At 47.9% G+C, this 24,582-nt stretch overlaps 1 protein-coding gene across 2 annotated transcripts; it reads left to right on the top strand.

The window, feature by feature from the left end:
* Nucleotides 1–644: 644 nt before the first annotated feature.
* Rab5c (RAB5C, member RAS oncogene family) lies at nt 645–24,241 on the top strand. 2 transcript variants are annotated; one of them, NM_001105840.2, is given in 6 exon segments: nt 645–751; nt 19,305–19,558; nt 20,874–21,025; nt 21,507–21,629; nt 22,568–22,661; nt 23,096–24,241. In NM_001105840.2, coding segments are annotated over 5 exon segments (651 nt in total). In that variant the 5' UTR covers nt 645–751; nt 19,305–19,392; the 3' UTR covers nt 23,212–24,241.
* Nucleotides 24,242–24,582: the final 341 nt, after the last annotated feature.

Raw genomic sequence — 24,582 nt, 5'->3', positions numbered from 1 at the left:
TCAGGCTTGGCTGCAAGCACCTTTACCCGTTGAGCCATTTTGCTAGCCCCCAGAGGCCCCATTCTACAGAGTTTTCATCACTTTTTTTTTTTTTTTTTTTTAAAGCCAGGGTCTTACTACATAACCCTTGCGATTACTCACAGAGATCTGCCAGCCTCTGCCTTCGGAGCAAGCCATCACACCTGGCCTTTCCTATAATAGAATGTCCTCAATAATCAGCCTCCTGGATGGGCCTTGGCTTCTCTAAGTTGCCGAGGGCACACGACTGGTCTACGCGGCTACATGAGCATCATATTTTTCCTTTCTCAATTCTGCATGAACAGTCCTCGGTCTACCCTCTTGGAAAGCTCAGCCACATGCCTTCCCTCGGGGCACCTGGGACTGGCAGTGACGCGATAAGCAGGCCTAGACCGGCTCCGCCCCACCAGTAGCCGGTTCCACCCTAAACCCAAGTGCCAGGCAGCCCCCGGCTCCTCCCTGTGCTGAGAACTACAAGTCCCGCCATTCCTCGCGCGCACTCTTCCTCCTTTCCCGCGTTGATTGTGGGTAGGATCGGAGTGTCTCCCATTGGTCTGTCCTTTCTGTCAGTTACCTGAGACTATAGAGAGGCGGGGCAGAGCTGAAGATCCGGATCCGGAGCGGCTGAAAGGCGGAAGTGGAGGCCGGAGCCTGGGACACCGCCGGGGCGGGGGGAGAGGAGCGGAGTCTGTGGGAGCCCCGGCCCAAGTAACGCTGCTGCCCCGGAGCCGCGGTGAGTGTGCCTGTCCCAGGACCAGTGTCTTACCTGTGTGGAAGCCTCCCTGGGATACCCTTTCCTCCTGCCCAACCTTAGCTTAGGGGGACACTGACCCCACCCCCGACCCGTAGCCCCCTCTTAGGGGTTCACCAGGGCGTCGGGCCAAAGGGGGAGCTCCTCTTTCCTTCGCTAACCTGTACTTCGGGAGCCCTTGGGAGTCTTTTGAGGCTCTCCTCTGGCCTGTCCAGTCCACTTGTGGGAGAGAGGGACTCTAAGTTCCGCTCCCCACCCCCTCAGCTTTCAGAATCAAAGAGTCTTTACCAGGTGTGAAGGAACCTGTCTCCCTTCTCTTTTAGGGGTGGCGGAGAGTGCTGTCTCTCCTGGTTTCCTTACCTGTGTCCCCACCACCACCACCAAAAATCCCAACCAAAAAAACCAGTTGTCCCCTGCAGTCCTGAAGGAATTTTTTTTATCTCTATTTCCTTTGGGGTGTGTGGGGATGGGGGTGTCTAAATGAGAATGTTCTACACGCACAGAAGTGTGTTTGCGCCTTTACAGTTCCTTACTTCCTCTCGAGCCTACTAGGACCTCAGCAGAGTTTGAATTCTGGGCCACTTAGAAGGAATCGGCAGCCTTCTCCTTGTGCTGCACTTTATGCTCCCGGCCCAGTGTTAAGTTCTCTCTGTGTGTGTCCGTCTTCCTGCTTCTAAAGAATTTAGCTGAGCTTTGCTCAATCCCAGCGACACACAGATCAGGGAGGATCTGCTCATTCATTATCTTCTGTCTCCCCTCCTCCTTCCCCCTGCTTCAGGCTCAGCCCTGTCCTTCCAGAGCATGTGAGTGGTTTCCTTAGAGGGACTGCTGTCTGCTTATCTATAGGGAGGAGAATAGACCAAATATGAGTAGCGTGAAACTGAGGGACCATCTCTTAAGCACCGTGAATCACACAACACCATACACTTGAGCAACAGGTCCACTCCTCACTGGAGTCTCTCCCCTCCCCTCTTGGCTTGGACTTTACTACAGGGCAGCTAGGCCACATCACAGTGGCAGGTTTAGTTTTCGTCGGTAAAGGAACTGCTTATATGTGCAGAAAGTGCTGGTTCCCCTACTGTATTGTCACAGGGTCCTTGTGTTTTCCTTGGGACTTAAGTGTGTGAAATGGCTGCTATCTCTGACCAAGCTGGAAGGTTCTCGTTATGTGGCCAAAGTACAGGTCAGAGACTGCCTTCCTGAGGAGTAGCCTGATTCTGAGGCCACAGCTGACCCCTGCTGTCTTGCAGCAGGAGAAGAGTAAGAAGGCCATTCAGTCCTTGGGCGTCTCCGGTCAACTTAAGATGCTTCTTACCACACTGAACCTAAACATTTTTTGCTCTGAGATCTTTCTGACCTACTTCTAGACAGTTATAACATTTTAGGCTAATTTTGTGATGCATTTATTTCACTTCTTTTTGGATAACAAGAAACCCCTTCCTACCTGTCTCAACAGGTAGGTGAGACACCTATCCCCTCCCCCCACCTCCCACTGTGGGCTCAGAGACTCCGTGCCTGCTTATAGGAAGTGGTTTCTGCTAGACTTACCTTCCAAGGAGTGGATTGTGATTCCTGGGGTCTTGGCTGAGGCAGATGGACCTTCTAATGTGCGTTTCTGCCAGTTGTCTGAGCATCCTCTTCCCAGCTCTGACTTTAAAACACCCCTCTGCGGAAACTCTCAGTGACACAGAAGGCACTAGAGTTCTGCATGGTCCTACAGCCACTTTTGGCTTTCAGAAATTGTAGAGGCCCAGCAGAAAGCTGTTGCCGCTCTGCTGGGGATAGAGGGGTCACTGCTGAGAGGTTGCTGTTCCTCTAAGGTTGCTGTTCACCTCCCCTCTTGCTTTTCACACCTTGTTGGCCTTTCTGCCTGTCCACTCCAGGAGGAGTGTAAGAGCTAGTGTTTATGAGATATAAAGCCCCAGGGTTCTTCCCCTGCATATTCCTCACAGGAATCCTGGAGATGGTGGTATTCTTACCCCTACCTTAGAGATGATTCTCCCCTAAGACCACACAGTTAGAAGTGGTCAGACCCAGTGTTTGGAGCTTGGGTGCAAATGTAACCTTATCTTTTCTAAAAGCAGGCTCCCCTCCTATCTGCTGTGCTTGTTAAGTGAAGGAGCCTGCAGGAAGAGTGAACCAGGACATGACTACAGACTCTTAGCCTTCCATCTCTCGCCTTTGCTTTTGCCTCCCTCTCTTTCCCAACATTCCACCCTCTTCCTCTGCCGTGGCCTCCATGACAGTTAAGAATCCCAAGCCTGTACTCTTCAGGGCCTAAGAATTTGCTAACGTCTGTGTGTCATAATTTCTCCAAAACCTAACTCATGACGGCTAGAAAACGAAAGTAAAAGTGACAAGCGGAGTGGTCCCCCTGGGCAGGACTGAAAGGCTCCACCTTCTGATTTCCCTCTGACACTCCCTGCTGATTTTGAGACAGGGTCTTGCTGTATAGCCCTGGCTGTCCTGGAACTGCCTTTGTGGACCAGGCTACTCTGGAACCCATAGAGGTATGTCCTTTGTCTTTGCCTGTCAGGCAATAGGGTTAAAGATGTCCATCACCATGCCCAGCTTCAAACTCAACAAATTCAAACAGAGCTTCACTAAGCAAGCATTCCTTAAACAGAACCTACATGTATTCACTTACTTTCTGTCTGTGTGTGTGCACACGCACATGCCACTGTGCACATGTAGAGGAGAGAAGACGACTTGTGAGAGTCAGCTCTCTACTTCTACCAGGTGGGGCCTGGGATAGAACTCAGGTCTTCAGACTTGGTGGCAAGCACTTTCTCTTGCTGAGTCATCTCACCAGCTCAGAAAGAACCTTTTTAGTGGGTTGAGGATGAGCTCAGTTGGTGAGTGCTTAACATGCATGAATCTCATCTCTCTGCACCGCATAAACCAGGTGTGTAGGCACAGCTGTGGTCCCAGCACCTTGGAGTTAGAGGCCCGAGGATCAGAGTTCAGAGTCACCCTTGGCTATATAGAAAGTTGGAGGCCAGCCTGGATTACAGGAGACCCTGGCTTTTTTTGTAACCATTGCTCAGCAATCAGAAAGGCAGTACAGACAGGTAGAGGGCCTTAGAGGCTCAGATGCAGAGACTTGAACTCCCGTCCTCAGTTCCTTGCTTACCATTTGGGTGACTTGGTCTCATTGCACCTGTGTTTCCCATACAACGGCAGTACTAGATCTCTTGCAGAGTTAGAAACAAAAGGTAAAGGAGCCAGTCCAGTGCCATGGCTAGGACAGATCCTCACCAGTGGCCTCTGGTGGGCAGGTGGGGTTTTGAAAGTTTATTATAATTCATCTCTACAATTCTAATCAGTTTTAGTGTCAAAATCTGCTATACTGGCCAGTGTTTAGATGACATCCCATGATTCCTCATTTCATAGTTTCTGAGCTGAGTTGATACAAGTTGTAGTAATTTTTTACAGAGGGAGTGCTAGGCATGGCGGCTCATGGCTTTATCCTAGCACTTGGGAAGCAGAGGCAGAGGCAGAGGCAGGAGGACCTCAGTGAGTTCAAGGCTAGCCTGGGCCATAGTGAGACTGTGACAAAGAGGGGTGTGTGGGAGGGCAAACAGACATACAGACTATAAGAAACTGCTAGGCAGTCGCCATGATTGTCCCATTGGGAGTTGTGCTATTTATTTTTGAGGTCTTTTTCTACTTAGCTCTGGCTGTCCTGGAACTCACTCTGTAGACCAGACTGGCCTTGAACTCATAGAGATCCACCTGCCTCTGCTTCCAAGGTTGGTACTTAAGGTATGCACTACCATTCCCACTAGTGTACTTTTTTTTTTTTTTTTTTTTTTTTTGGTTTTTTTTGGTTTCCATTACAGATGGTTGTGAGCCACCATGTGGTTGCTGGGAATTGAACTCAGGACCTCTGGAAGAGCAGTCAGTGCTCTTTTTTTTTTTTTTTTTTTTTTTTGGTTCTTTTTTTTCGGAGCTGGGGACCGAACCCAGGGCCTTGCGCTTCCTAGGTAAGCGCTCTACCACTGAGCTAAATCCCCAACCCCCTTTTTTTTTTTAATTGAATTTTCCTGGGAGATGAGCACAGGGTTACTGATCTGCATGGCCATGTTTGATTCAGGCAGATTTTATAGACTAAGGTGTTCCAAAAGTTAGGTAATAATGCTTTCAAGATCTTGGCAGAGCCTCGTGGAATCCTAGCAATTTGGGAGGCTAAGGCAAGAGAATCCTGAGGTCAAGGCCTGCCTGTACTGCATAGCATGTTTAAGACTAGCCAGAATAACTCAGTGAGACCCTGTCTCCAGATATAAAACATAGGCTGAGGCTATCTCAAAGAAAACAAAGAACCTTGGAATAATCTTTTAAGGCATTCCCTGTATTGAGAGCATGACATATAAAGGATTGGGTTTCAAACTACCACATCTATACACCGGGGTAGTGATACCAGTTAAAGTTCAACTGACTTTTCTGTTTTGTTTTTTCATTTTCAAGACAGGGTTATCTTGTGTAGCCCTGCTTACCCTGGAACTCACTCTGTAAACCAGGCTGACCTCGAACTCAGAGATTTACCTGTCTCTGCCTCCCTAGCTCTAGGATTAAAGGCAGGCACCACCACATCTGTCTAAAGCTCAGCTTCCTGAGCTTTGCTGGCCTGTAGCAGGCACTCTACTGAGCTCTGAGCTTACTCATTTCATCCCTCCACCATTGGAGGAAGGCCCATGTCACAGTGAGGAATCCTGCAGTGAGTGACAGGACGGGGGACCTGTGCTCATTCCATTATGCAGCATAGCCCCTCCTCTCTAGATGAAGTGTGTACTGTTCCTTTTGTCTAGAATATCTGAGTCTACCTCCCCTGCCTGGAAGTGGCTTCCTCCATCTTCTTTCCAGACTTGTCTTGCAAGTCACTTTCTTGATAAAACTTCTCACTAGCTGAGGAGATACTGGCTCCTCTCTTTTCTCTCTATGTGAGCTTGCTTCTCAATACTGGCTCCCTGCTCGTTCTATCGCAGATAGAAGAGCATCTCAGGCCACAGTACAGTCATGTCGTAGGCCCCTCATTGCAACTGCTAAGGGAAAAGCAGAGACATTGAACCCTGCCCTAAAGTACCTGCCTCCCAGCCTCCTTAACAATCTCCCTGGTTAAAGCTGGGATCTGGACCTAAGCCCAGCTCACTGTAGCCTGAGTCCCCTCTTCAGCTGCTCACACATGGATACCAGAGCATACAGGTAAGTAGAGTAGTTGATACCAGACGGATAGTGCGGGTCAGGGAGGGTACAAACAGATTTCCAGAGGGCAGAGCTCTCCAAATCTCCATTTCCTAGGAGAAGGTGGACATGTCTCTGGCTGGCTACAGAGTGCCCCCACCCATCTGCTCCTGCAGAGTGAGTAACTCTGATGGTAGGACAGAATATTCTGTACTTTCTGCAGGTGTGTGTGAGGAGACAGTACCCACCCAGGCAGCACTTAGTGAAGTAAGTGTGACTCTGGTCAGTGGGTGCTGGTTCTGTGTGTGCACAGGGTGACGTTAGTCCTCAGCTCCAGGCGTTCTGGAGTAGAGTTCAGCACACAAGTGCTCGCCTTGCATTTTCAAGGCTCCAGTTCTATTTCTTCTCTTCAAAAGAAAACAAAAAGCAGTGGTGACGGCGCGCGCACGCACACACACACACACACACACACACACACAAACACACAAACACCCGCTGCTGTAGCCTTTGAATTCCCTGCTCTGGTCTTAGCTGCCGTGTTGGTGTGCTCTTATATGCTCTTCTCCCTACTCCTTCTCAGGTTAGTTAACTCATCCTCAAAATCCCATCGTGTCTCAGCATGAGCCCCTGCCCCACCCCTCCTTTTTTTTTCCCTTTAGTGAACTTTTCAGAATAGTCACAGAGAAGTTCTGAGGGTAGTACAGACTTTCCTCACAAGCCCCCGACCCTGTTCCCCTGTTGGTAGCATGTTATGTTAGTGTTGATGCATGAGTCTCTGTGCTCTGCCCACATTTCTGTGGATGGCACCAGGTTGTCCTGTCTCTGCTGCTGTCACATCTCCTCAGACGACTACTCTTGTGTGGGTAGCTTCACAGACTGCACTTATTTTCAGTTACCTTGATGGTCTTGAGGTCACCAGCCAGATACTTTGTGTGATGCCAGACATTTTTCTCATTGAGTAGACTGGGGTTCAGAGTAGTAAGGGTTAGTGGGGAGATTTAGAAAAGTACCATTTGCATCCCGTTGTGTGTAAGCCTACACAATCAGTATGATCCACCACTGTCATTGGCAGCCTGACCGCATTTGTTGTCTTTGGAAGAATGTAAACTGAAGAGTGACTGGTCAGGACCCCCTCTTGGAGGGTAGAGTGGCTACATGAATTATTAACGCCCTTGATGCAAGAGATCCGCTTATTCTCTCTCATTTATTTATTCAATAGTTCACCTGTTGATACTGACTCACAGGTACCTAATTTTACAATTTAGTGTGTAATCTGTGGTTCTTCCTCACCTTTGACCATTGGGTGCTCCTTCAGCTCCCTTTGACCCACCCGTCATTGTGAGGTTTTCTGAGTTTGTTTTTGAGCGTTTCCTTACTTTTGGCATAAGATGCTCTTTGTGTATTTCCTGCCCAGGCCATGGAGCCAACTGCCCTGCCAAGGCCTGTTTAGCAAACATTTTCTCTCTAGTGCCCTGATCTGGAGCTGTCGGCATGAATTTAAGTTGTCCCTTTTGGTGGTGGTTGGTGCTCCCCATTGCTGGGTAAGGTAGCAGAGTTAGCACATAATGAGAACCCCTCCAGTCCTAGCACTGGTCCTTGCAGCAGATTGCTGTCCTCTGTTCGCCAGTTCATCGTCCCCATCTGCCTGATGCTGCCCCTGAGCTAAAAGGGTATCCACTCTGCAGTTTGCGCTCAGAGTGTGTAGAGGTGCTGGCTGTTATCATTGTCTGGTTTGGGTATTGAGTTCTCCAGTCAAACCTTTCTGGACTTTGGGCTGAGAGTCCATGTGAAATCCCAGGTGGTCTGGTCACGAGTCTTTTACTGCCATTCATAAACAGACCTCTCCTTTGGGAAGCCTTGTGTGGCTCTAGGCAGACTCAAAGCAGACTATCACTCGGAGCTGTGATCCTGAATCATTGACTAGCTTCAATCCTTTGTTGGGCAGTCACCCTTTAAAAATAGGTAACATAAGCTCTGAGCCAGCCCTGTGCCTCTATTCATAGGTCTGTGTGTGTCCCTCTCAGGAGACTCTGTCAGAAGCATCCCAGGCTTGAGGAAGCTATGCAAGGCCTCCCTCACCCTGGATGTTCTCCTAGCCATTGCACTGCTCTCTGAGCTGCTCAGACTCTGTGGCCATGAATGATTCCAATTTGCAAACCTCTAACATGGCAGCCTGTTTTTTTGTTTTTTTGTTTTTTTTTTTTTCCGGAGCTGGGGACCGAACCCAGGGCCTTGAGCTTGCTAGGCAAGCGCTCTACCACTGAGCTAAATCCTCAACCCCGGCAGCCTGGTTTTTAAAAGGAACTCAACTCTGGTTTTGTCATCAGATGTCCTGTTCTCCCACCCTCCACCCTACCCCCCACCCGCTGCTGAATCACTCCTTCCCCTTCCTGAGAGGCTTTGAAATGGAAGCAAGGGAATGAGGTCTTCAAGATGCCTCATGTTACAGGACTTTTCTTATCTATAATTTTCTTTCAAACTTATTGAAGCACAGTCAGGATTTGTTAAAGTATTCTAATATAGACTTAAGGAGGAGGATTAAAACACACCCCAGAGCACGGGTGTGGGCTTCTCAAAAAAGAGTCACCCCTTTTTTGTTGTTTTGAAGGTGTTGTGATAGGTTTTGGTAGGGAGGATTTAGTGGATGGTGATAATTTGTTCAGTCAGAGGCATTAAGACTATCTCCAGAGAATTCAAAGTTGGGGCTATTGACGGAACATCATGAGTCTTCTAGGAAAGTAGCCCTCGGTTTTAGAAAATTAGCGAAAGGCTTCCTTTTTCAAATAAGGGGCATTGGAGGATGAGGTCTTGGAAGCTGAGGTGAAGGATGTCTGAACACAGGGGTGGGGGTTGGGGATTGGCTCCACTTGTTTCCCCGGGTTCTAGGACAGGGCTTGCCTGGCCCACTTGGGTTGCAAAGTGTTTCTAGGGGCGGCTGCTTCTTCTTCTTCTTCTTCTTCTTCTTCTTCTTCTTCTTCTTCTTCTTCTTCTTCTTCTTCTTCTTCTTCTTCTTCTTCTCCTCCTCCTCCTCCTCCTCCTCCTCCTCCTCCTCTTCTTCCTCTTCCTCCTCCTCCTCTTCCTTCTCCTCTTCCTCTTCCTCCTCCTCCTCTTCCTCCTCCTCTTCCTCCTCCTCCTCTTCCTTCTCCTCTTCCTCTTCCTCCTCCTCCTCCTCCTCCTCTTCCTCCTCCTCTTCCTCCTCCTCTTCCTTCTCCTCTTCCTCTTCTTCCTCCTCTTCCTCCTCCTCTTCCTCCTCCTCCTCCTCTCCCTCCTCCTCCTCTTCTTCTTCTTCTTCCTTCTAGCAGCCCTGGATGAGGGTGCCACTCTCTCAAAGGCTTGGTACGTTCAGGGTCACAGCAAGAACTAACAAAAGTCATGGCTGTAGGACTTGCTGTGAGTCTGACTTAACTCCACTGTGCACCTGTCTCTGCTTCATTGAGTTAAATAAGAAACAAATATCCAAAAGGGATCTTGAAGACCTCATTCCCTTGCTTCCATTGCAAAGCCTCGCAGGAAGGGGAAGGAGTGATTCAACTGCAGGTCACTCCAGGGCCTGGGAGTTCTATCAGGAGATCTGTTAGGCTTCTCCTCCCGGGCCTGGAGTGCTCTTGTGGTGGGGTCACGTGAGCTCTCGATATCCCTGTCTATTTGCCACTCTTAGGCAGCCCAGCCTGTATCGCCTGGTCACCATGTTTATGACTCCTTACCTTATACCAGGCTCAAGCTTAAAACACAGGAAAACTGGGGTTGGGGATTTAGCTCAGTGGTAGAGCGCTTGCCTAGCAAGCACAAGGCCTTGGGTTTGGTCCTCAGCTCCGGGGGAAAAAAAAACAAAACAAAACAAAACAAAACAGGAAAACTACAGTCCAGCCTTTGAGAGTTCTGTAATAGGATCCCTGGGTGACAGTGCCCTGGGTCCACTTGTCTTCTTAGTCTCAACTCTCAAGCTCCCAAGGTCTCAAACCTCCTCGTGTCACCTGTAGTAGTCTTTGTCGAATGTGGCACTCTGGAAGCAGAAGTATGGCTAATTTATTGAAACGTGTTTGTACCCGTTTATTGTCTGATTGGACTCTGTGTTCAGCTGACACCATCATATATTTTAAGAAAGAAAGTTTGTCTGAAATACTGTTCTCTGACCCCGAGAGTCACTGTCCCCTGGCTCTCACTGTGAGAGCTTTTCGCCTTGTTCTTGTTAGCTGGGCAGCTTCTGACCACAGTGTGCATGTGCTGTTTGAGCAGGAGGAATTTGGCTTATTGCTGTCTGACACCCCTGCTCTCCCCTTAGATGCCACCTCTTCTTGCTGCCGGGGAGCTAAGGGGTGAAACAAAGAAGGCAGTGATTTAAGCGGGTTTTCTTCTGTTGGTTGTTTGTGGAGACAGGAAGGGTTTGTGAGACGTGTCAGTTGGAGTGAGCGCCTGAGAGAACAGGTGCCGCTGCTGGTCCTGACTTGAGCAGAGGTTCTTGGAGTCCTGCTGGGTCTGGGGCAGCAGAAGGGGCAGCTGTCTTGGCTCACACTCCCGGCTTCTGTAGAGCTCCGAGAGCCTGCGAGGGAGACAAGCCCGGCATTGATGAGATTCCAGTTAGTAACATCCTAGTAAGTTTATAACTGCACAAACAGAACAAACACAGGAAACCAGCGTGGCGGTGCACACCTGTGGCCCCAGTTCTTGTTGAGTTAGGAGGATTCCAAGCTCTCCGTCAGTAAAACTGAACACATGGAGTTGGGGATTTAGCTCAGTGGTAGAGTGCTTGCCTAGGAAGCTCAAGGCCCTGGGTTCGGTCCCCAGCTCCGGGAAAAAAAAAAAAAAAAAAAAAAAGAACACATTCAAAACCAGTCAAAAATTCCAAATCCCAAAACCAAGTTAGCATTTGAAACATAGTAGTAAGAGGCTTGCAGGCTAATGGGAATCTCACCCGTCTTACCTGCCATCCAGAAAATCCGTGCTCCCTACTGGAACAGCAGCAGATGAGGGCTGAGGCATGTGGGTTGGCTGAAGAGAGGAAATGTCACTGGAGGTTTCCCATCTTTGCCTGAAAGTTAGCGCTGACTGTGCTTCCCCCTAAGGCCTCCAGAGACCCATTTGTGGTGGAGAGCTGAGAAAGCAGCTTAACAGTCAGGGAAGAGGTTCTTCTTGTGATTTTTAAATCACAGAGTCCTGGGGATTGATTTCTGAATGTCAGTCTTGGTGGCAAGAACCTTTACCCACTAAGCCATCTTGCCAGTTCTCAGAGGATTTCTTACTGTTTCTAGGACAGGACTCTAGAAGCTGGGGTCTTTCTCCTAAAAGATGGCTACAGTCTGACTTGTCATCATGTGTGTCCTCAGTACTACCCAGAACATTAGGGAAAAGGATTCAGGAGTTCACCATACTCTTTCGTTGCAAAACATTCAGCTTGGCTACCCAGTGATGTTTCCAGAATTTAAACCCCTTTTCAGGAGTTGGCAGAGTTGGTGCTCCTAGGGATTCCATGAGGCTTCACTGTGGTCTATTCTAGAATGGGGAGTGCATTAAGACTAATCTCAGGCAAGGGATTTGAGTGGTCTGAGTAAAGTAGGGGGTTCTGTTTGCCACAGAGGCAGGGAACCCAGCTGACTCTGACCTCTAGGCCACTCACATGGTTTCAGGTCATCTGCTAAGGTTGTATGAAGGAAACCCCTTTACTTCTGCATCTCCTCTCCTAAATCAGCTTAGTGGCTTTCCATTAAAGTCGTTCCCACAGCTTAGCCTGGACTTTAGAGTACCTGGCTCCAGGTTTTGCCCTGCTGGTGAGACATGGCCCTGAGTACTGTGGAACCAAAGTCCTACCACCCTGTCCAGTTCTTTCCTGACCCCCAAACTTTTCCCCCTTCTTCACATAACCCTAGTTGGTGGGATTGTAGAGTATCACACCACTGTAACCTCTTTCTGATCATTAAAAACACATTGGCGTCTTGCTTTTAGGAACATGTAAACAGTTTCACAGTGTTTTAACCCATAGTTAGATCTAAGCAGTAAACACAGGTTCAGCATACACTGAACAGATCATGTTTTATACAAAAGCACAGCTTGTCCCTTATCAACATTTGAGTATCTTTGTTTTTTGATTGTTTTCCAATTTAGGCAATATCTTTTTTTTGTCATATTATTCTGAGTCTTACTAGAGAAAGGTAAAAATGGCTTATATGGGGTTGGGGATTTAGCTCAGTGGTAGAGCGCTTGCCTAGCAAGCGCAAGGCCCTGGGTTCGGTCCCCAGCTCTGAAAAAAAGAAAAAAAAGAAAAGAAAAAAAAATGGCTTATATATGAGATGTAATTGGTTCTATATATATTTTGTTTTATTTTTTATTTCAATAGGTAGTCCTGGAACTCGCTGTGTAGATGAGGCTGGCCTCAAATTCATAGAAATCCACCTACCTCTACCTTCTAAGTGCAAGGATTAGCGGTGTCTGTCACCACACCCATTTCTGATCTTTAGTTTGTCATTGTTTTATACAAATTCCATACCATAAGTATTTTATTAACTTGTAACTTTCAGATACAAAGAAGTTCATGTGCTTCCTTAAGTTTATGACTAGCTAAAATTTTAACTAATATAAAAAAGCGTTTCTCTGCTAAAACCCATTGTTTTGTTTGTTTGTTTGTTTTTAAAAACCCATCGTTTTATTGAAGCATACTTAGGGGCTGTCAAGATGGCTCAATACATTGTTACCAAGTTTGGCCTGAGTTCAGTCCCCAGAGCCCACATAATGGAAGGAACAAAGCTACTCCCGAAAGTTGTTCTCTGACCTCTATGTACATGTGGTGGTACGTACACACATCCATGATTAACTACATTGAAAACCAACTCCTTCTGGGCAGTCTTGGCACACTCCTTTAATCCCAGCACTCAGGAGGCAGAGGCAAATGGATCTCTGAGTTCAAGACCAGCCTGGTCTACAGAGTGAGCCAGATAGCCAGAGCTACACAGAGAAACTTGTCTTGGAAAAAAAAACGAAATGAAAAGAAATGAAGGAAGGAAAAAGAAAACCAGCTCTTTAACTTGTCATCCTTAGTAGATGTGAATATGTTGATTATCTTGGTTTTTCTTTCATCTCTGATAGGGGAACCTGTCCTAAGTTACATGGGCTTGGGCTCTGCCATCACCTTGCTGTGGGTCCCCGGGCAAGTCATCACACCTTACCTCTGTAGTTGACATAGTTAGGATTAGGTCTGTATGGCCCTTTAAGCTCTGACAACAAGGAGTCAGAATCAATTGAATAACTAGCCTGTAGTTTAATAGGCATGCCACTTGGAACTTTTCCTTCCTCTTACTTCTATGTTGGCTACCCCGTGTTTATTCAACTTTTACAGTAACCCAGTGCAGTTAACATTAAATAATACATTTTGTAGATAAGGAACTGAAGCTGAGAATGACCACTGTATAATTTGGCCCAGGTCACAGAACTAACCAGCTGACCAAAGCTGGACCCAGTACCCCTCTCTGAGCTCTAAGCTGATCTTGCTAAGATCAGGGAGGGGATAGGAGATTCCAGGCTGCTGCTGCTGCCTCCAGTTCTGCAGCTTAGCAGTCCTGCCATACTGTCCTGGGCTCCAGTGTGTCTTAGCAGTAGTTTCCCTCTTGAGAGGGAAGGTCTGTCTTGAGACTGGGTCAGTGAAGCCCTGTATCAATCCTTGGCTCCTTTTGGTTTCCTTTTGATACCAGCCCCCTTAGCCTTTAAACCTAATGACTTCTGCTCAGGCCAGTGCACCATTCTCTTAAACTAGTAAGTTTCAGGAGGTGCTGTGCTTTCTCAAGCTCAAGTCTCTGGTTAGACCACCTCCCCAGAGCTCTGGGCAGAGCCACTTAATTCTTAGTCCTGTCCCTACCCCTCCCCATCAGCTAATCTTAAGTGACTGCATCTCCACCCAGCCTTTGGCCTACAGTCTGGTTTCTCTCATCTGCTCCCTATTCAAACTGTGCTCACTTGCAACTAGAGGAAGTCTCTAAAACAAACAGGAAGCATCAGAGACACCCACCAGCTGGAATTGCTAGACCTTTTACCAGGAAGGACAGCAGTGTGAAGTCAGGGTATAGAGTAGAGGAAAAAAGCGTGAACATTTCTCACAGACACCGAGGAGGGATGATTGATGTTGCCGTAGCACTTGGCGTATTGAAGGCTTCAGCTTAGGAAAGTGAGACCCTACCTCGCTCGATGGTTGGTTGTTTGTACACAGTATGGATTTGTCTGCCTTCCCTTCTCAGCTGAAGCTCAGGTGTTTAGTCGGCTACTTCTGTTTGTTTATTTGAGACAGGGTCTCACTATGTAGTCCTGGCCTTACAGAGATCCCCTGCCTCTGCCTCCTAGTGCTGGGATGGAAGGCGTGTTCCTCTTTGCCCCACTGAGGAGGTTCTGATGTAGATGGTCTAATGTAGAGCGGATGAGAAAAGTGGCTGCAGGCTTGTGGCACCCAGAGTAATATACAGGCAACACAGCACAATGAAGAGCAACGTCCTGATGGTCCTGTTTCTCATCCATTTTCATCCTGTGCACAGAGCTGTAGTGTCCAGGGCCCTGGGCTTCTGCCCTTTCGTGTGGGAAAAGACATACTAAAGAGGGTGACCCTAAGTCCTTCCACATGCTCCCCTTCCCATGAAAAGCATGAAGTTGGGTCTGGTGTTCACTCCTGGTGGTCTGTGAATGAACCAGGATTCTTTTTTTTTTTTTTTTTTTTCTCGGAGCTGGGGACCAAACCCAGGGCCTTGCTCTTGCGCTCTACCACTGAGCTAAATCCCCAACCCCCTCCTTTTTTTTTAATAAACAGAATTGTCCAGATTTATTCACAGGCAGGATGTCTTCGGGCCTGCTGCTGTATATCCCTCCACACTCAGTCAAGGAAAGGCTTCTTTGGCCTCCTCGGCTGATATCTCCTGGGAGTAGAGATCTGTGAAGAGAGCCGGCAGCCAATAGTGGGCCTCGTATTGGAGGGTTGGGAAGTGGGTCCTGAGGGAATCCTTTGTCATGGACCTGAAGTTCCACCATTGCCAAACATTCAGGGGAAAAGATTGTTAACTCATCCTGTCTCTTACAGGCAGCTTTGATGGTGACAGGCTCTTAAGGATTTGATTTTTGACTCCAAACAACTTAAAATTATTCTGCTATTTGATTTAAAATATGGAATATCTTTGCTACTAGTTCAGGGGAAAATATTCCTTGCACATATACATGTACACCACACATGCATAAACATATACTACACACACATACAGGTGTAAACAGTGAATTAATCTGGCAGCTGTATTTCTTTACCTTTGCTAGTCTTCAAAAACCATATAGAGAAACCAAGATTTCCTTCAAGCTTTATCTTAACAGCTGGTCAGTTTTTTTTTTTTTTTTTCTTTTCTTTTTTTCAGAGCTGGGGACCGAACCCAGGCCCTTGCGCTTGCTAGGCAAGCGCTCTACCACTGAGCCAAATCCCCAACCCCACAGCTGGTCACTATTGATTTGTAATAACTCTCTGCAGTCTGGCTACCTACCATCCCTGACCCCAGTTAAACCTGCAGTTTAATGCCGTCTTAGCACTCTCTGCTTTACATGTCTCTTCCCATGGCATCCAATCGGACCCCTTCCTTTTCTCTCAAACTCCAAAACTCTTGCTTCCCTCTCTCTTCCCTTGGCTGGTGTTTCTACCCTAGTCTCTCTTTACCCAACTGTTGCATGATCAGCATTTATTGACAAGGCAGAGAGTAAATTGTAAGGATTGTTTACACAAATTTGAGACAGGAGATTCTGGACCTAAGCTTTATACTGCTATGTGTGGATTGAAACAAGTTATGAGGGCAAGAAATCAGCGTTTGAACAACACAAGGATAACCTTTACACAGTCCACAAAAACATTATGCCTATACATACACTCATACACCACATACATTACATACACCCATACATATACATATGCCACACACATGCATAACATATATATGTATACACTGTACATACATATACCACACACACACACATACCACATGCACATACACCACATGCACATGTAGAGAGAATATCTTGTATATTATATGGGTGTATCACCTGTCAATTAAAAAACCTGTAGCCCTTGCCTAGGAAGCGCAAGGCCCTGGGTTCGGTCCCCAGCTCCGGAAAAAAAGAAAAAAGAAAAAAAAAAAAGAAAAAAGAAAAACACCTGTAGCCTACAGGAAAGAATAGAATAGAAGGTGGGGCATCCAGTAGGCAGAAGGAATTCTGGGATAGAGCCTGGCATGAGAAGAGTCTCCAGGGAAGATATTAGGAGGACAGATATTTGGTACTTGAGTAGAGGTAACCAGGCATGTGGCAGAATGTAGATTAGTATCGATGGGTTATTTTAAATTATTAGCTATATGGCCTAGGTATTCGTAAATATATTTTGCGTCTGAGTTGTTATCCCAGGGAACTTGGAGCTGGAAAGAAAACAGCCTGTTACACACACATACACATATAGCATGCATACATATATACCACGCATGCATATACATGTCACATACACATGCTACACACACATATCCACACATATGCCACACACACTTATACCAGGAGGCAGGACAGCTCAGTACATGAATTAATTCACTTTTACTACCCACCAGGAGTATATCTTCTGGTTTTCTAGTCTTGGGAGTAGAAGGTATAAGCCTTCCTGGGAACCTGGGTGTGACCCTCACCTGTTTCAGACATGCGCTTATCACTTCATTACTTCATGACAAAAATTGTCTTGCTTAGTGCTTTATTGACTGAAAAGGTCAGACATTTCTGCTCATGTGATCCCTTCTTGGGGCCAGAAAAGCCTCGAGGTAGCCACTATAAAAAGGGCTGTGAACACCTGCTTAGGGGTTTCTGGAGGCAGGGCCAGGGAGAAGGAAGGACCTGTCAGCAGTCAGTTTAAGCCAGCTGGGTAGAACTTGTCAGTGTACTAGCAAAGCCAGGGCCTGCTTACCAGTCTATGGAGAAGGTGCTGCACTCTGAGCAGACTCTGGCATGAACCGTGATGCACCACGTCACTAATTGTCCTGGTTTGACTTAGCTCAAGTGGCTTGTGTGTGGTAAGCCAGGAACAGGGTGAGACAGTCACACTCGTGTCACTCCAACCTGTGCTTCGTTTGCTTTATGCTAACTACTCAAGTCCCATTTGTATTTCGGTGGTGCTTGTGGATAGTTGGCGCTGTTCTGAGCCTGGATGAGCCTGGCCAGCCCCACAGATGGCATCCACATACAGATAAGGTTGAGAATTGTTGGTGAGAACTCATTTTCTCCCTTTTTGGCTTAAGGGGGGAAAAATGGAGAAGAAGAATGAGAAGGAGCAAATCACATTCTGTCTGGGCAGGTTTACAGAGTTGTGGGTTTGGTACGACTGACATTAGACTGCCTCTCTCTGGTGACCTTGTGGATGACTGCCCATGCCAGTAGTTGTCTCTTCTCCACAACTGCTGTGGTTTCTTGCAGCCAGGGTTTTGCTTGTCCCCTCCCTTGCCGCACTCCTTTCATACTTGTGCTTGAGCTGAGTCTCTGCCGAGTGTCATGTGCACTCAGGGTAATCACCAACTTGTAAATTCCATTGTGTATCAGGGTCACTTTTCCTGGGTCCAGACCTTGCTGAGCCAGCGGAACTGCTGCAGCCACTCAAAACCAAACACCAAGGGTGGGCGTGGTCCTCATTGTTCGCCCCAGCAGGGAGAACAGCCTGATAACAAATGAGCCTGTGTGTACTAACCCGAGTAGCCAGTAGTGTCCTGACTCTGTCACTTGTATACTGAATGGCCTTGACCCGGGCACTTAATATTGTCGAGTTATGTCTATAAAAATAGAAGGTTATGTTAAAGCTCAAAAGAGATAATAGTGCAGTTCTCCTTGAGTGCTAGCTCCGTCTGTCAGAATGATTGCTGAGGTAAGCACTCTGAGTTCCTAGAACACGCATGGGCATTGAGAGCAAGCTCTCCCAATGAAACTGTACAGGCCTTGTCTTTCCTGTCCAGGGTGACTGAGAAAGCATCTTACCTATGGCATGTCTAAATGACATTTCTGGTTAGTAATCATATTGAAGATTGCCGCCGCCCCCCCCCCCCCAACTTCCTTCCTTGTACTTTGGGGAAGAGGTGGCCCCCATTTCAAAGCTTTTTTTTCCTTTAGTGCTGCCCAGAAAGGAAACAGTTGCTCCTGATTAGTGAGTCATTCTTCCTGAAGCTCACTTTTAAAATGAATTGTTGGGAGATTCTGGATGTGCAAAGGATTTGAGGCTGAACAAAGCAGGCCCTTTGCTGTCAGCTTCTTACAGGGACACAGAGCTTCCCACAGGCCTCTGTTCATCATTTCCCTGTCCCTGGACTATAGGGGATACACTCCCGTTCAGGGGAAGTTCAGCTCTCCCTATGTGTGTTCTGATATCTTTCGACATATGTTTTCTAGAGGCTTCTCATCCTTCTGTGCAGTTTGGAAGCTTCCAGAAAGTTTGAGTTTCTGAGGCTGAGTGGTAAACTCAGGACTGGACCACCAGCTGCTAGGAAAGTAGGTCTCAGTGTCATGTTTGCCTCCACCCGTCCTCCCCCTAAGCTTCCTTTGTGTCACCTCTGCCTCTGCCAGTAGGCAGTGGAAGCTAGGTCTCTATTTAAAAGGGAGAGCTGGCAGCAGAGACTTGGGGCAGAGCTCCGGCCACAGAGCATGTTTGGTTTTCTGTGTGGTTTGTTTTTTAATGTGTGTGAGACTTTAGGCCCTTCCAAAACTGAAGACGGGAAAGACGCTGAGGAAGTGCAAGGGAGCATGCTTAGATTCTGGTGTACAGCCTCAGAAAGGCAAGAAAGTCAGTCATTGTGCTGTGTGGCACAAGCCTGGCCATTCTGATGACAACTCTAGCTTGCCAGGTCTTGCTCTCCGAGTACCATAAGCACCGTATCTGAGGAGCTGGCTGCCAGGGCCTGCTGTGCCTTCACCCACCTCCCCACACTGCTCCTGCAGAGTAGGCTGTGAGCCTAGTATTAGACTACAATCTTATTGTTTGATGACCTAAATCCTAGTTGTCTTCCAGGGCCCTCTTTTGGGGGAGTGCAGAGGTAGAGCTCAATGAACCTGTTGACTCATGCTGGTATCCATTCCTCTCCTGTATTTTTTTAAGTGAATTTATGTTTTTGAGAGAGGGAAGTCTGAGTTTTTGCTCAGGAACCATGAGCCTAACGTTGGGAAGCCATTTTGCTTGGTACCACTCTGCGGGAGAGAGTATAGTTCAATGTAGTAAAGACTTCCTGTTCAATCCTGTGGAAAGGGCTGGAAGTCTAGGGGCAAGAGCAGTTACCCAGGTCATCAGGGAGGGCACCTTTGACAGTCTCATTCTAACTCCCTACTTCTGATTTCTCCCCTGCAGTTGGAGGCCTCCCTTCCCATTAAGTGCCTCTTTGCAAAGCACCGACCCCACCCCCACGCTCACTGGTACTACTACAGAGCATCGCACCATGGCGGGTCGAGGAGGTGCAGCACGACCCAATGGACCAGCTGCAGGCAACAAGATCTGTCAGTTTAAGCTGGTCCTCTTGGGCGAGTCTGCAGTGGGCAAATCCAGCCTGGTCCTCCGCTTTGTCAAGGGGCAGTTCCATGAGTACCAGGAGAGCACAATTGGAGGTGAGTGAGCAAAGGGAGTCGGGAGGCCAGAGGTGTCTGGAGGAGAAGGAAAGCTGTGCATACAGAAACTGGGTCTGACCTTGGAACACCTTTTTGTCATTGGGCTCTGGAGTTGAACCCAGCAGTCAGAAGCAAGGATGCTAAGAATTACCTAGGGATTGAAACTGGCTTTCTGCTCTAGTCTGGCCTCTATTATTTGTGTGGATGTGAGGCCTTTTTTTTTTCTTCCCTGCAGGGCAGTATGTGTGTCCTGTCCTCTGTCCTCTGTTGCTGTCCTTTGTTCTTTCTGGAGCTCAGAAGGTATCTCTGATTCCCCATTGGGCAGCATTTAGGATGTGAATAAGGGTCTAGACTCAGTCTCTCACATCCTTAGTCAATTTGAGCCTCTCAAATTTGAGCCAGCCTTGACTTGAGTCTTCCTTCTGCTCTCCTGGTTAGTAGATTTCAAGGCAGCTGGAAACAGAATGGGCCATGTCAGCAGTCTTCTCACTGCCTCCTCAGCTCTGTTAGGAGTTAGAGAGAGGGAAGTGAGTTGGCAGCCCAGGCTCTTCAGGGGGCTGGGGATGTGGGGAACAGCAACAAGGAAAACCGCTTCCCACAGAACTGTCATAATCTTCTGCTGAGTCCAGGATATGGGGAGTCCTACCTGTCTACCTGTCTGTCCCAGCTCTAGGATTTTCCTTCAAAGCATGTTTGCCTCAACCTCTCACATCTATAGTCCTTGTGAACCTCAAGAGGCCAGGGCTACCCATGGACTTGAGTCTTCCTTCTTTGCTCTCTTGGTTGGTAGGAGGTTTCTAGGCAGCTGTGTTTCTGTCTCAGGTAGCATCTGTATTCAAACCACAGGTTGGCCATACAAGAACAGTTCTGAGTCACAGTGGGGATAGTGGCTTGCTGGAGTGCCTGGAGGTGGCAGGGGTAGTTGGGAAGCCAGCCACCCAGCCACAGCCTGGCAGTGTGACAGTGTATATTTCCCAGAGAGAATACCTTCCCAAAACTGAAGGTCGCTTTCACCCCTGAGCTGAAATGGGTCTGTGAAGGGCAGCGGAAGGAAGGCTAGGGGGAATGGAAGCTTACCTTTTCGAGGTTGGCATCAGGGTTCCCCCATGCCTCCCTTATCCAGCCCCTGCTGTGCTTTGCAGGGTGGCTCTGAAATGACTCAAGTGCAGACACTTCCCAGACAACATAGAGGAGCATAAGCCCCACCTGCCCTGTGTGGACAGGCTTCTACATGCCAGAATCAACAACAGAGACACCCAAGTCAGGGTGGTTTCCAGCTCCTCCTTGCCTAATGACAGCACCTTTTCTCTTGCAGCGGCTTTCCTCACACAGACTGTCTGCTTAGACGACACAACGGTCAAGTTTGAGATCTGGGACACAGCTGGGCAAGAGCGATATCACAGCCTGGCCCCGATGTACTATCGGGGGGCCCAAGCAGCCATTGTGGTCTATGACATCACCAACACAGTAAAGACTTTCCTTCCTTTCTCTTTGCCCTTCATTTCTATTTGCCCATACCCAAGAACTGGGTTATAAAAACTTCATTTTTCAGGCTGGAGAGATGGCTCAGTGGTTAAGAGCACTGACTGCTCTTCCAGAGGTCCTGAGTTCAATTCCCAGCAACCACATGGTGGCTCACAACCATCTGTAATGACATCTGATGCCCACTTCTGGTGTGTCTGAAGACAGTGACAGTGTACTCACATAGATGAAATAAATTAATCTTAAACAAACAAAAAACTTCATCTCAGACCACTCAGCCTTCTGTTCCAGGGCGGTATATGGGCAGATTCCTTGTTGTCTGGGCGCTCTCATGATAATCTTTTCATGATAATCTTTAGGGGTGATGTTTCAAATACCTATGGTTATGCAGTTTGCATTTGCAACTGAGTCACCCTGAGTAGAATATTTCCTCTGTCCCTTTGACATTCTCATCCTGTCTCCTCAGGATACATTTGCACGGGCTAAGAACTGGGTGAAGGAGTTACAGAGGCAGGCCAGCCCCAACATCGTCATTGCACTAGCGGGTAACAAAGCAGACCTGGCCAGCAAGAGAGCCGTGGAGTTTCAGGTAAGATCTCAGAACTTGGGGAAGGGTGAGCTGGTTCCATGAGGGAGGCTTCCCCAGGCTGCCTGGGCCCTGTGAGGTGGCAGGCAGTGGCAGTTCTCATCTGCTGCCCTCTCAGGACTCAAGCACAGGCCATAAAGGAATTATCTCTGTGTTGGGGGAGTAGGTTGATGAGCAGTACGGACAGAATCAGTACTTTTTTAGGCAATGTATGCATCTATACCAACATGGTATAGATAATGAGTTTTGTCTCTCTAATCCTAGAAACTCAGCCTTTCTTATCCTTATCCGGAATTCCCAGGTTTTTGTCTTTCCAAAAATGTACATTTCTTTTTCTTTTTATAGTAGATGGGAATATGCTGTGTATCACATGTACTGTATGTTAGTGTCATATGTTTATAGGTATGGGGAACAGGAAGTATCTCATGGAGTATGTAGCCCAGGCTGCTGGCCTTGAACTCCTGAACCTCTTGCTTCCTTCTCCTGGGATTATGATCATGAGCCACCATACCCCGCTCTGCATGCAGTTCATCTTTTGCCAGTGCCTAACTTGATGGCCTCCTGGATTGTTTGCGATAGCTGAGGACTAGAAACAGTGCTGCAGGTGGCATCCACGTGTTCTTATGCTTTTGTCCAGGGGTGCAGGGTATCTCTCTAGAAGGATTTTTCACCTAGTGATTTTGAAGAGCAGGTAGGCAGAGAGGACATAGAATAAGAATCTGCCAATATTTGTGAACTGAGAGGGATAGCATGTGAGTGGAGGGTACATGATGCTGGTCTTCGAGCAAAACCCAAAACAGGGAGCACTAAGCCTGAAAGCCCTGCATCTGCCCAGTCTCTTGTTTTATAAGGGCAGAGACTAGGGAAGATTTTATCCTGGGTCTTAGCCCCTGCCATTTGCCAACACTCCCCTCCCACCCTCTTCCTCACATCTGAATTAGGAAGCACAAGCCTACGCAGATGACAACAGTTTGCTGTTCATGGAGACGTCCGCAAAGACTGCAATGAACGTGAATGAAATTTTCATGGCGATAGGTAAGTTGCCTCTCCCTGCCCTTCCCCTGAGCACAGCAGAACCCTGTGTGCTGGTGTCTAGTGGGTTTGTGGGATGTCTTCCCTAGCAGGATTTTCACCATTTAAACTGATAAAATTGTCTAGCTGACTGCCAGATGCAGAACTTTCTGATGCCTGGACCAGTCTTTTTTTATTCTCCCTGCCCACATCAGAGCCTTCCATTGCTGTCTCTTCCCCCGCAGGACTTTAGCTCTTTTGCCTCAGGAATCCTTCTGTCTATGAGTTCAAATCCTGGCAATGCAGATAGTCACTGTGGTTTTGAGGAAGTTCTCTGTTTCAGTTTCTAGAGACACACAGTATACCTGGCACACAGGCCTTCCATTATTCTGGTTGTCACTGATTAGGTGGGAGTGTTAGGTGACTGCAAGATACATTTCCCCTTCTCTCCTAAACAGCTAAGAAGCTTCCCAAGAATGAGCCCCAGAATGCAGCTGGTGCTCCAGGCCGAAACAGAGGTGTGGATCTGCAGGAGAGCAACCCAGCCAGCCGGAGCCAGTGCTGCAGCAACTGAGCCCCTTACCTGCCACTGCCCCCACTCCTCCAGCAGAATGACCTGACTGGAATCTACTCTAACCAATCGCACTTAACAACTCGGGCCACCACTGGGGGCAGGGGAAGGGTCCATCATGAATTCTCCGCATAACTTTGATCCTAGGCCGGAGGGAGTTATTCCACCTGCACCTTTCTGTACAAATACTAATTCAATTTTAAGTCTTAAGTCACTTTTTTAATATATATGATCTTCTGCTCTTCCCTGTTCCCTTTCTACTGCTCCCCCACTTGCCCTTTGCTGGTAGTAGCCATGCTCCTGTGCTCTTCATCCTGGGACAGGGCTTGGAGCAGCTACCCTTTCCTTCCTTCTTGCTGGAGAGCAGACTCAGCAAGAACACACACATCGACCTTGTTGGGAGCCGTCTTGGGCTGGGGCAGTGGGCAGGCCCTGGGCTGGGGAAGGGACAGGCAGCTCTTTCCTCAGCTGGCTGTCAATCAGGCTGCAGCCCCCTCCCCATCTGACTCCCAGCTGGGAGAGAAACCGCAGCATTACTTAAGCATCATTTGTGACAGCCACACCCATGGCCCAGGCCTCCTCCACCCTTAGTCACCCTGACCTCTGGCTCTGAGCCCTGTTCTGACCAAATCACGATGATGAGTATTCGGGGGTGGGTGGGTAAGGGGGGGGAGTGGGAGGGATGGAACCAACTTTTTCTGTATTTTGTATTGTATGTTTTCTTCAACATGTAACCAATCAGTATCTTGTCAATATAGTCAGCCGATCGATCGACCTCACACTTGTCTTCCTCGTCTTTCTCTGGCAGTTTATCAGGCCATACATATCCTCTCAATTTTTCCTGAAGTTAATTTAAAATGAATCATCAATCTGATTAAATGGCTCTACTCCATGTGTGTGAGAGGATGCTGCTGGTCATGGTAACCAAAAGAAAGAGGCCCTGCTGTTGGCAGCTCTGATGGTGGAGGATAGGACTGACCTGGGGCTGACACCTGGCTCCCCTCGGCTTACATTAAAGAATATGCAACCTGTATTTGAAGATTGTTGGTGTCTGAAGTGACCTGTGAGGGTTTTTTTGATAGGACTGCATCAGGACTCAGACCCATCTTTTTGTCCTCTCCCTGATGAGGAACACAGGATTGGTCATAAGGCCTATGCTACAGCCCATTACTCCCTCTGTCCTTCATGACACTCCCATGACACATTCAACACAGTCCATCCTAATTCAGGACCACCTGCTGATTCTGAACACTGGTAACAGCTAGGGCTATCCCAGCTCTCTGCTGCTCCCTGCTGGAGTTGTTGCTATTGGCTAAATCCATACACACCTCCAGTTTATCTCAGGGCCAGAAACCTGATTATTGGTGTACTTAC

This window comes from Rattus norvegicus, chromosome 10, assembly GCF_021556685.1.
Source record: "Rattus norvegicus strain SHRSP/BbbUtx chromosome 10, alternate assembly SHRSP_T2T, whole genome shotgun sequence".
In the NCBI taxonomy this organism is placed as follows: Eukaryota; Metazoa; Chordata; class Mammalia; order Rodentia; family Muridae; genus Rattus; species Rattus norvegicus.
This window is presented reverse-complemented; position numbering and strand designations above follow the sequence as displayed.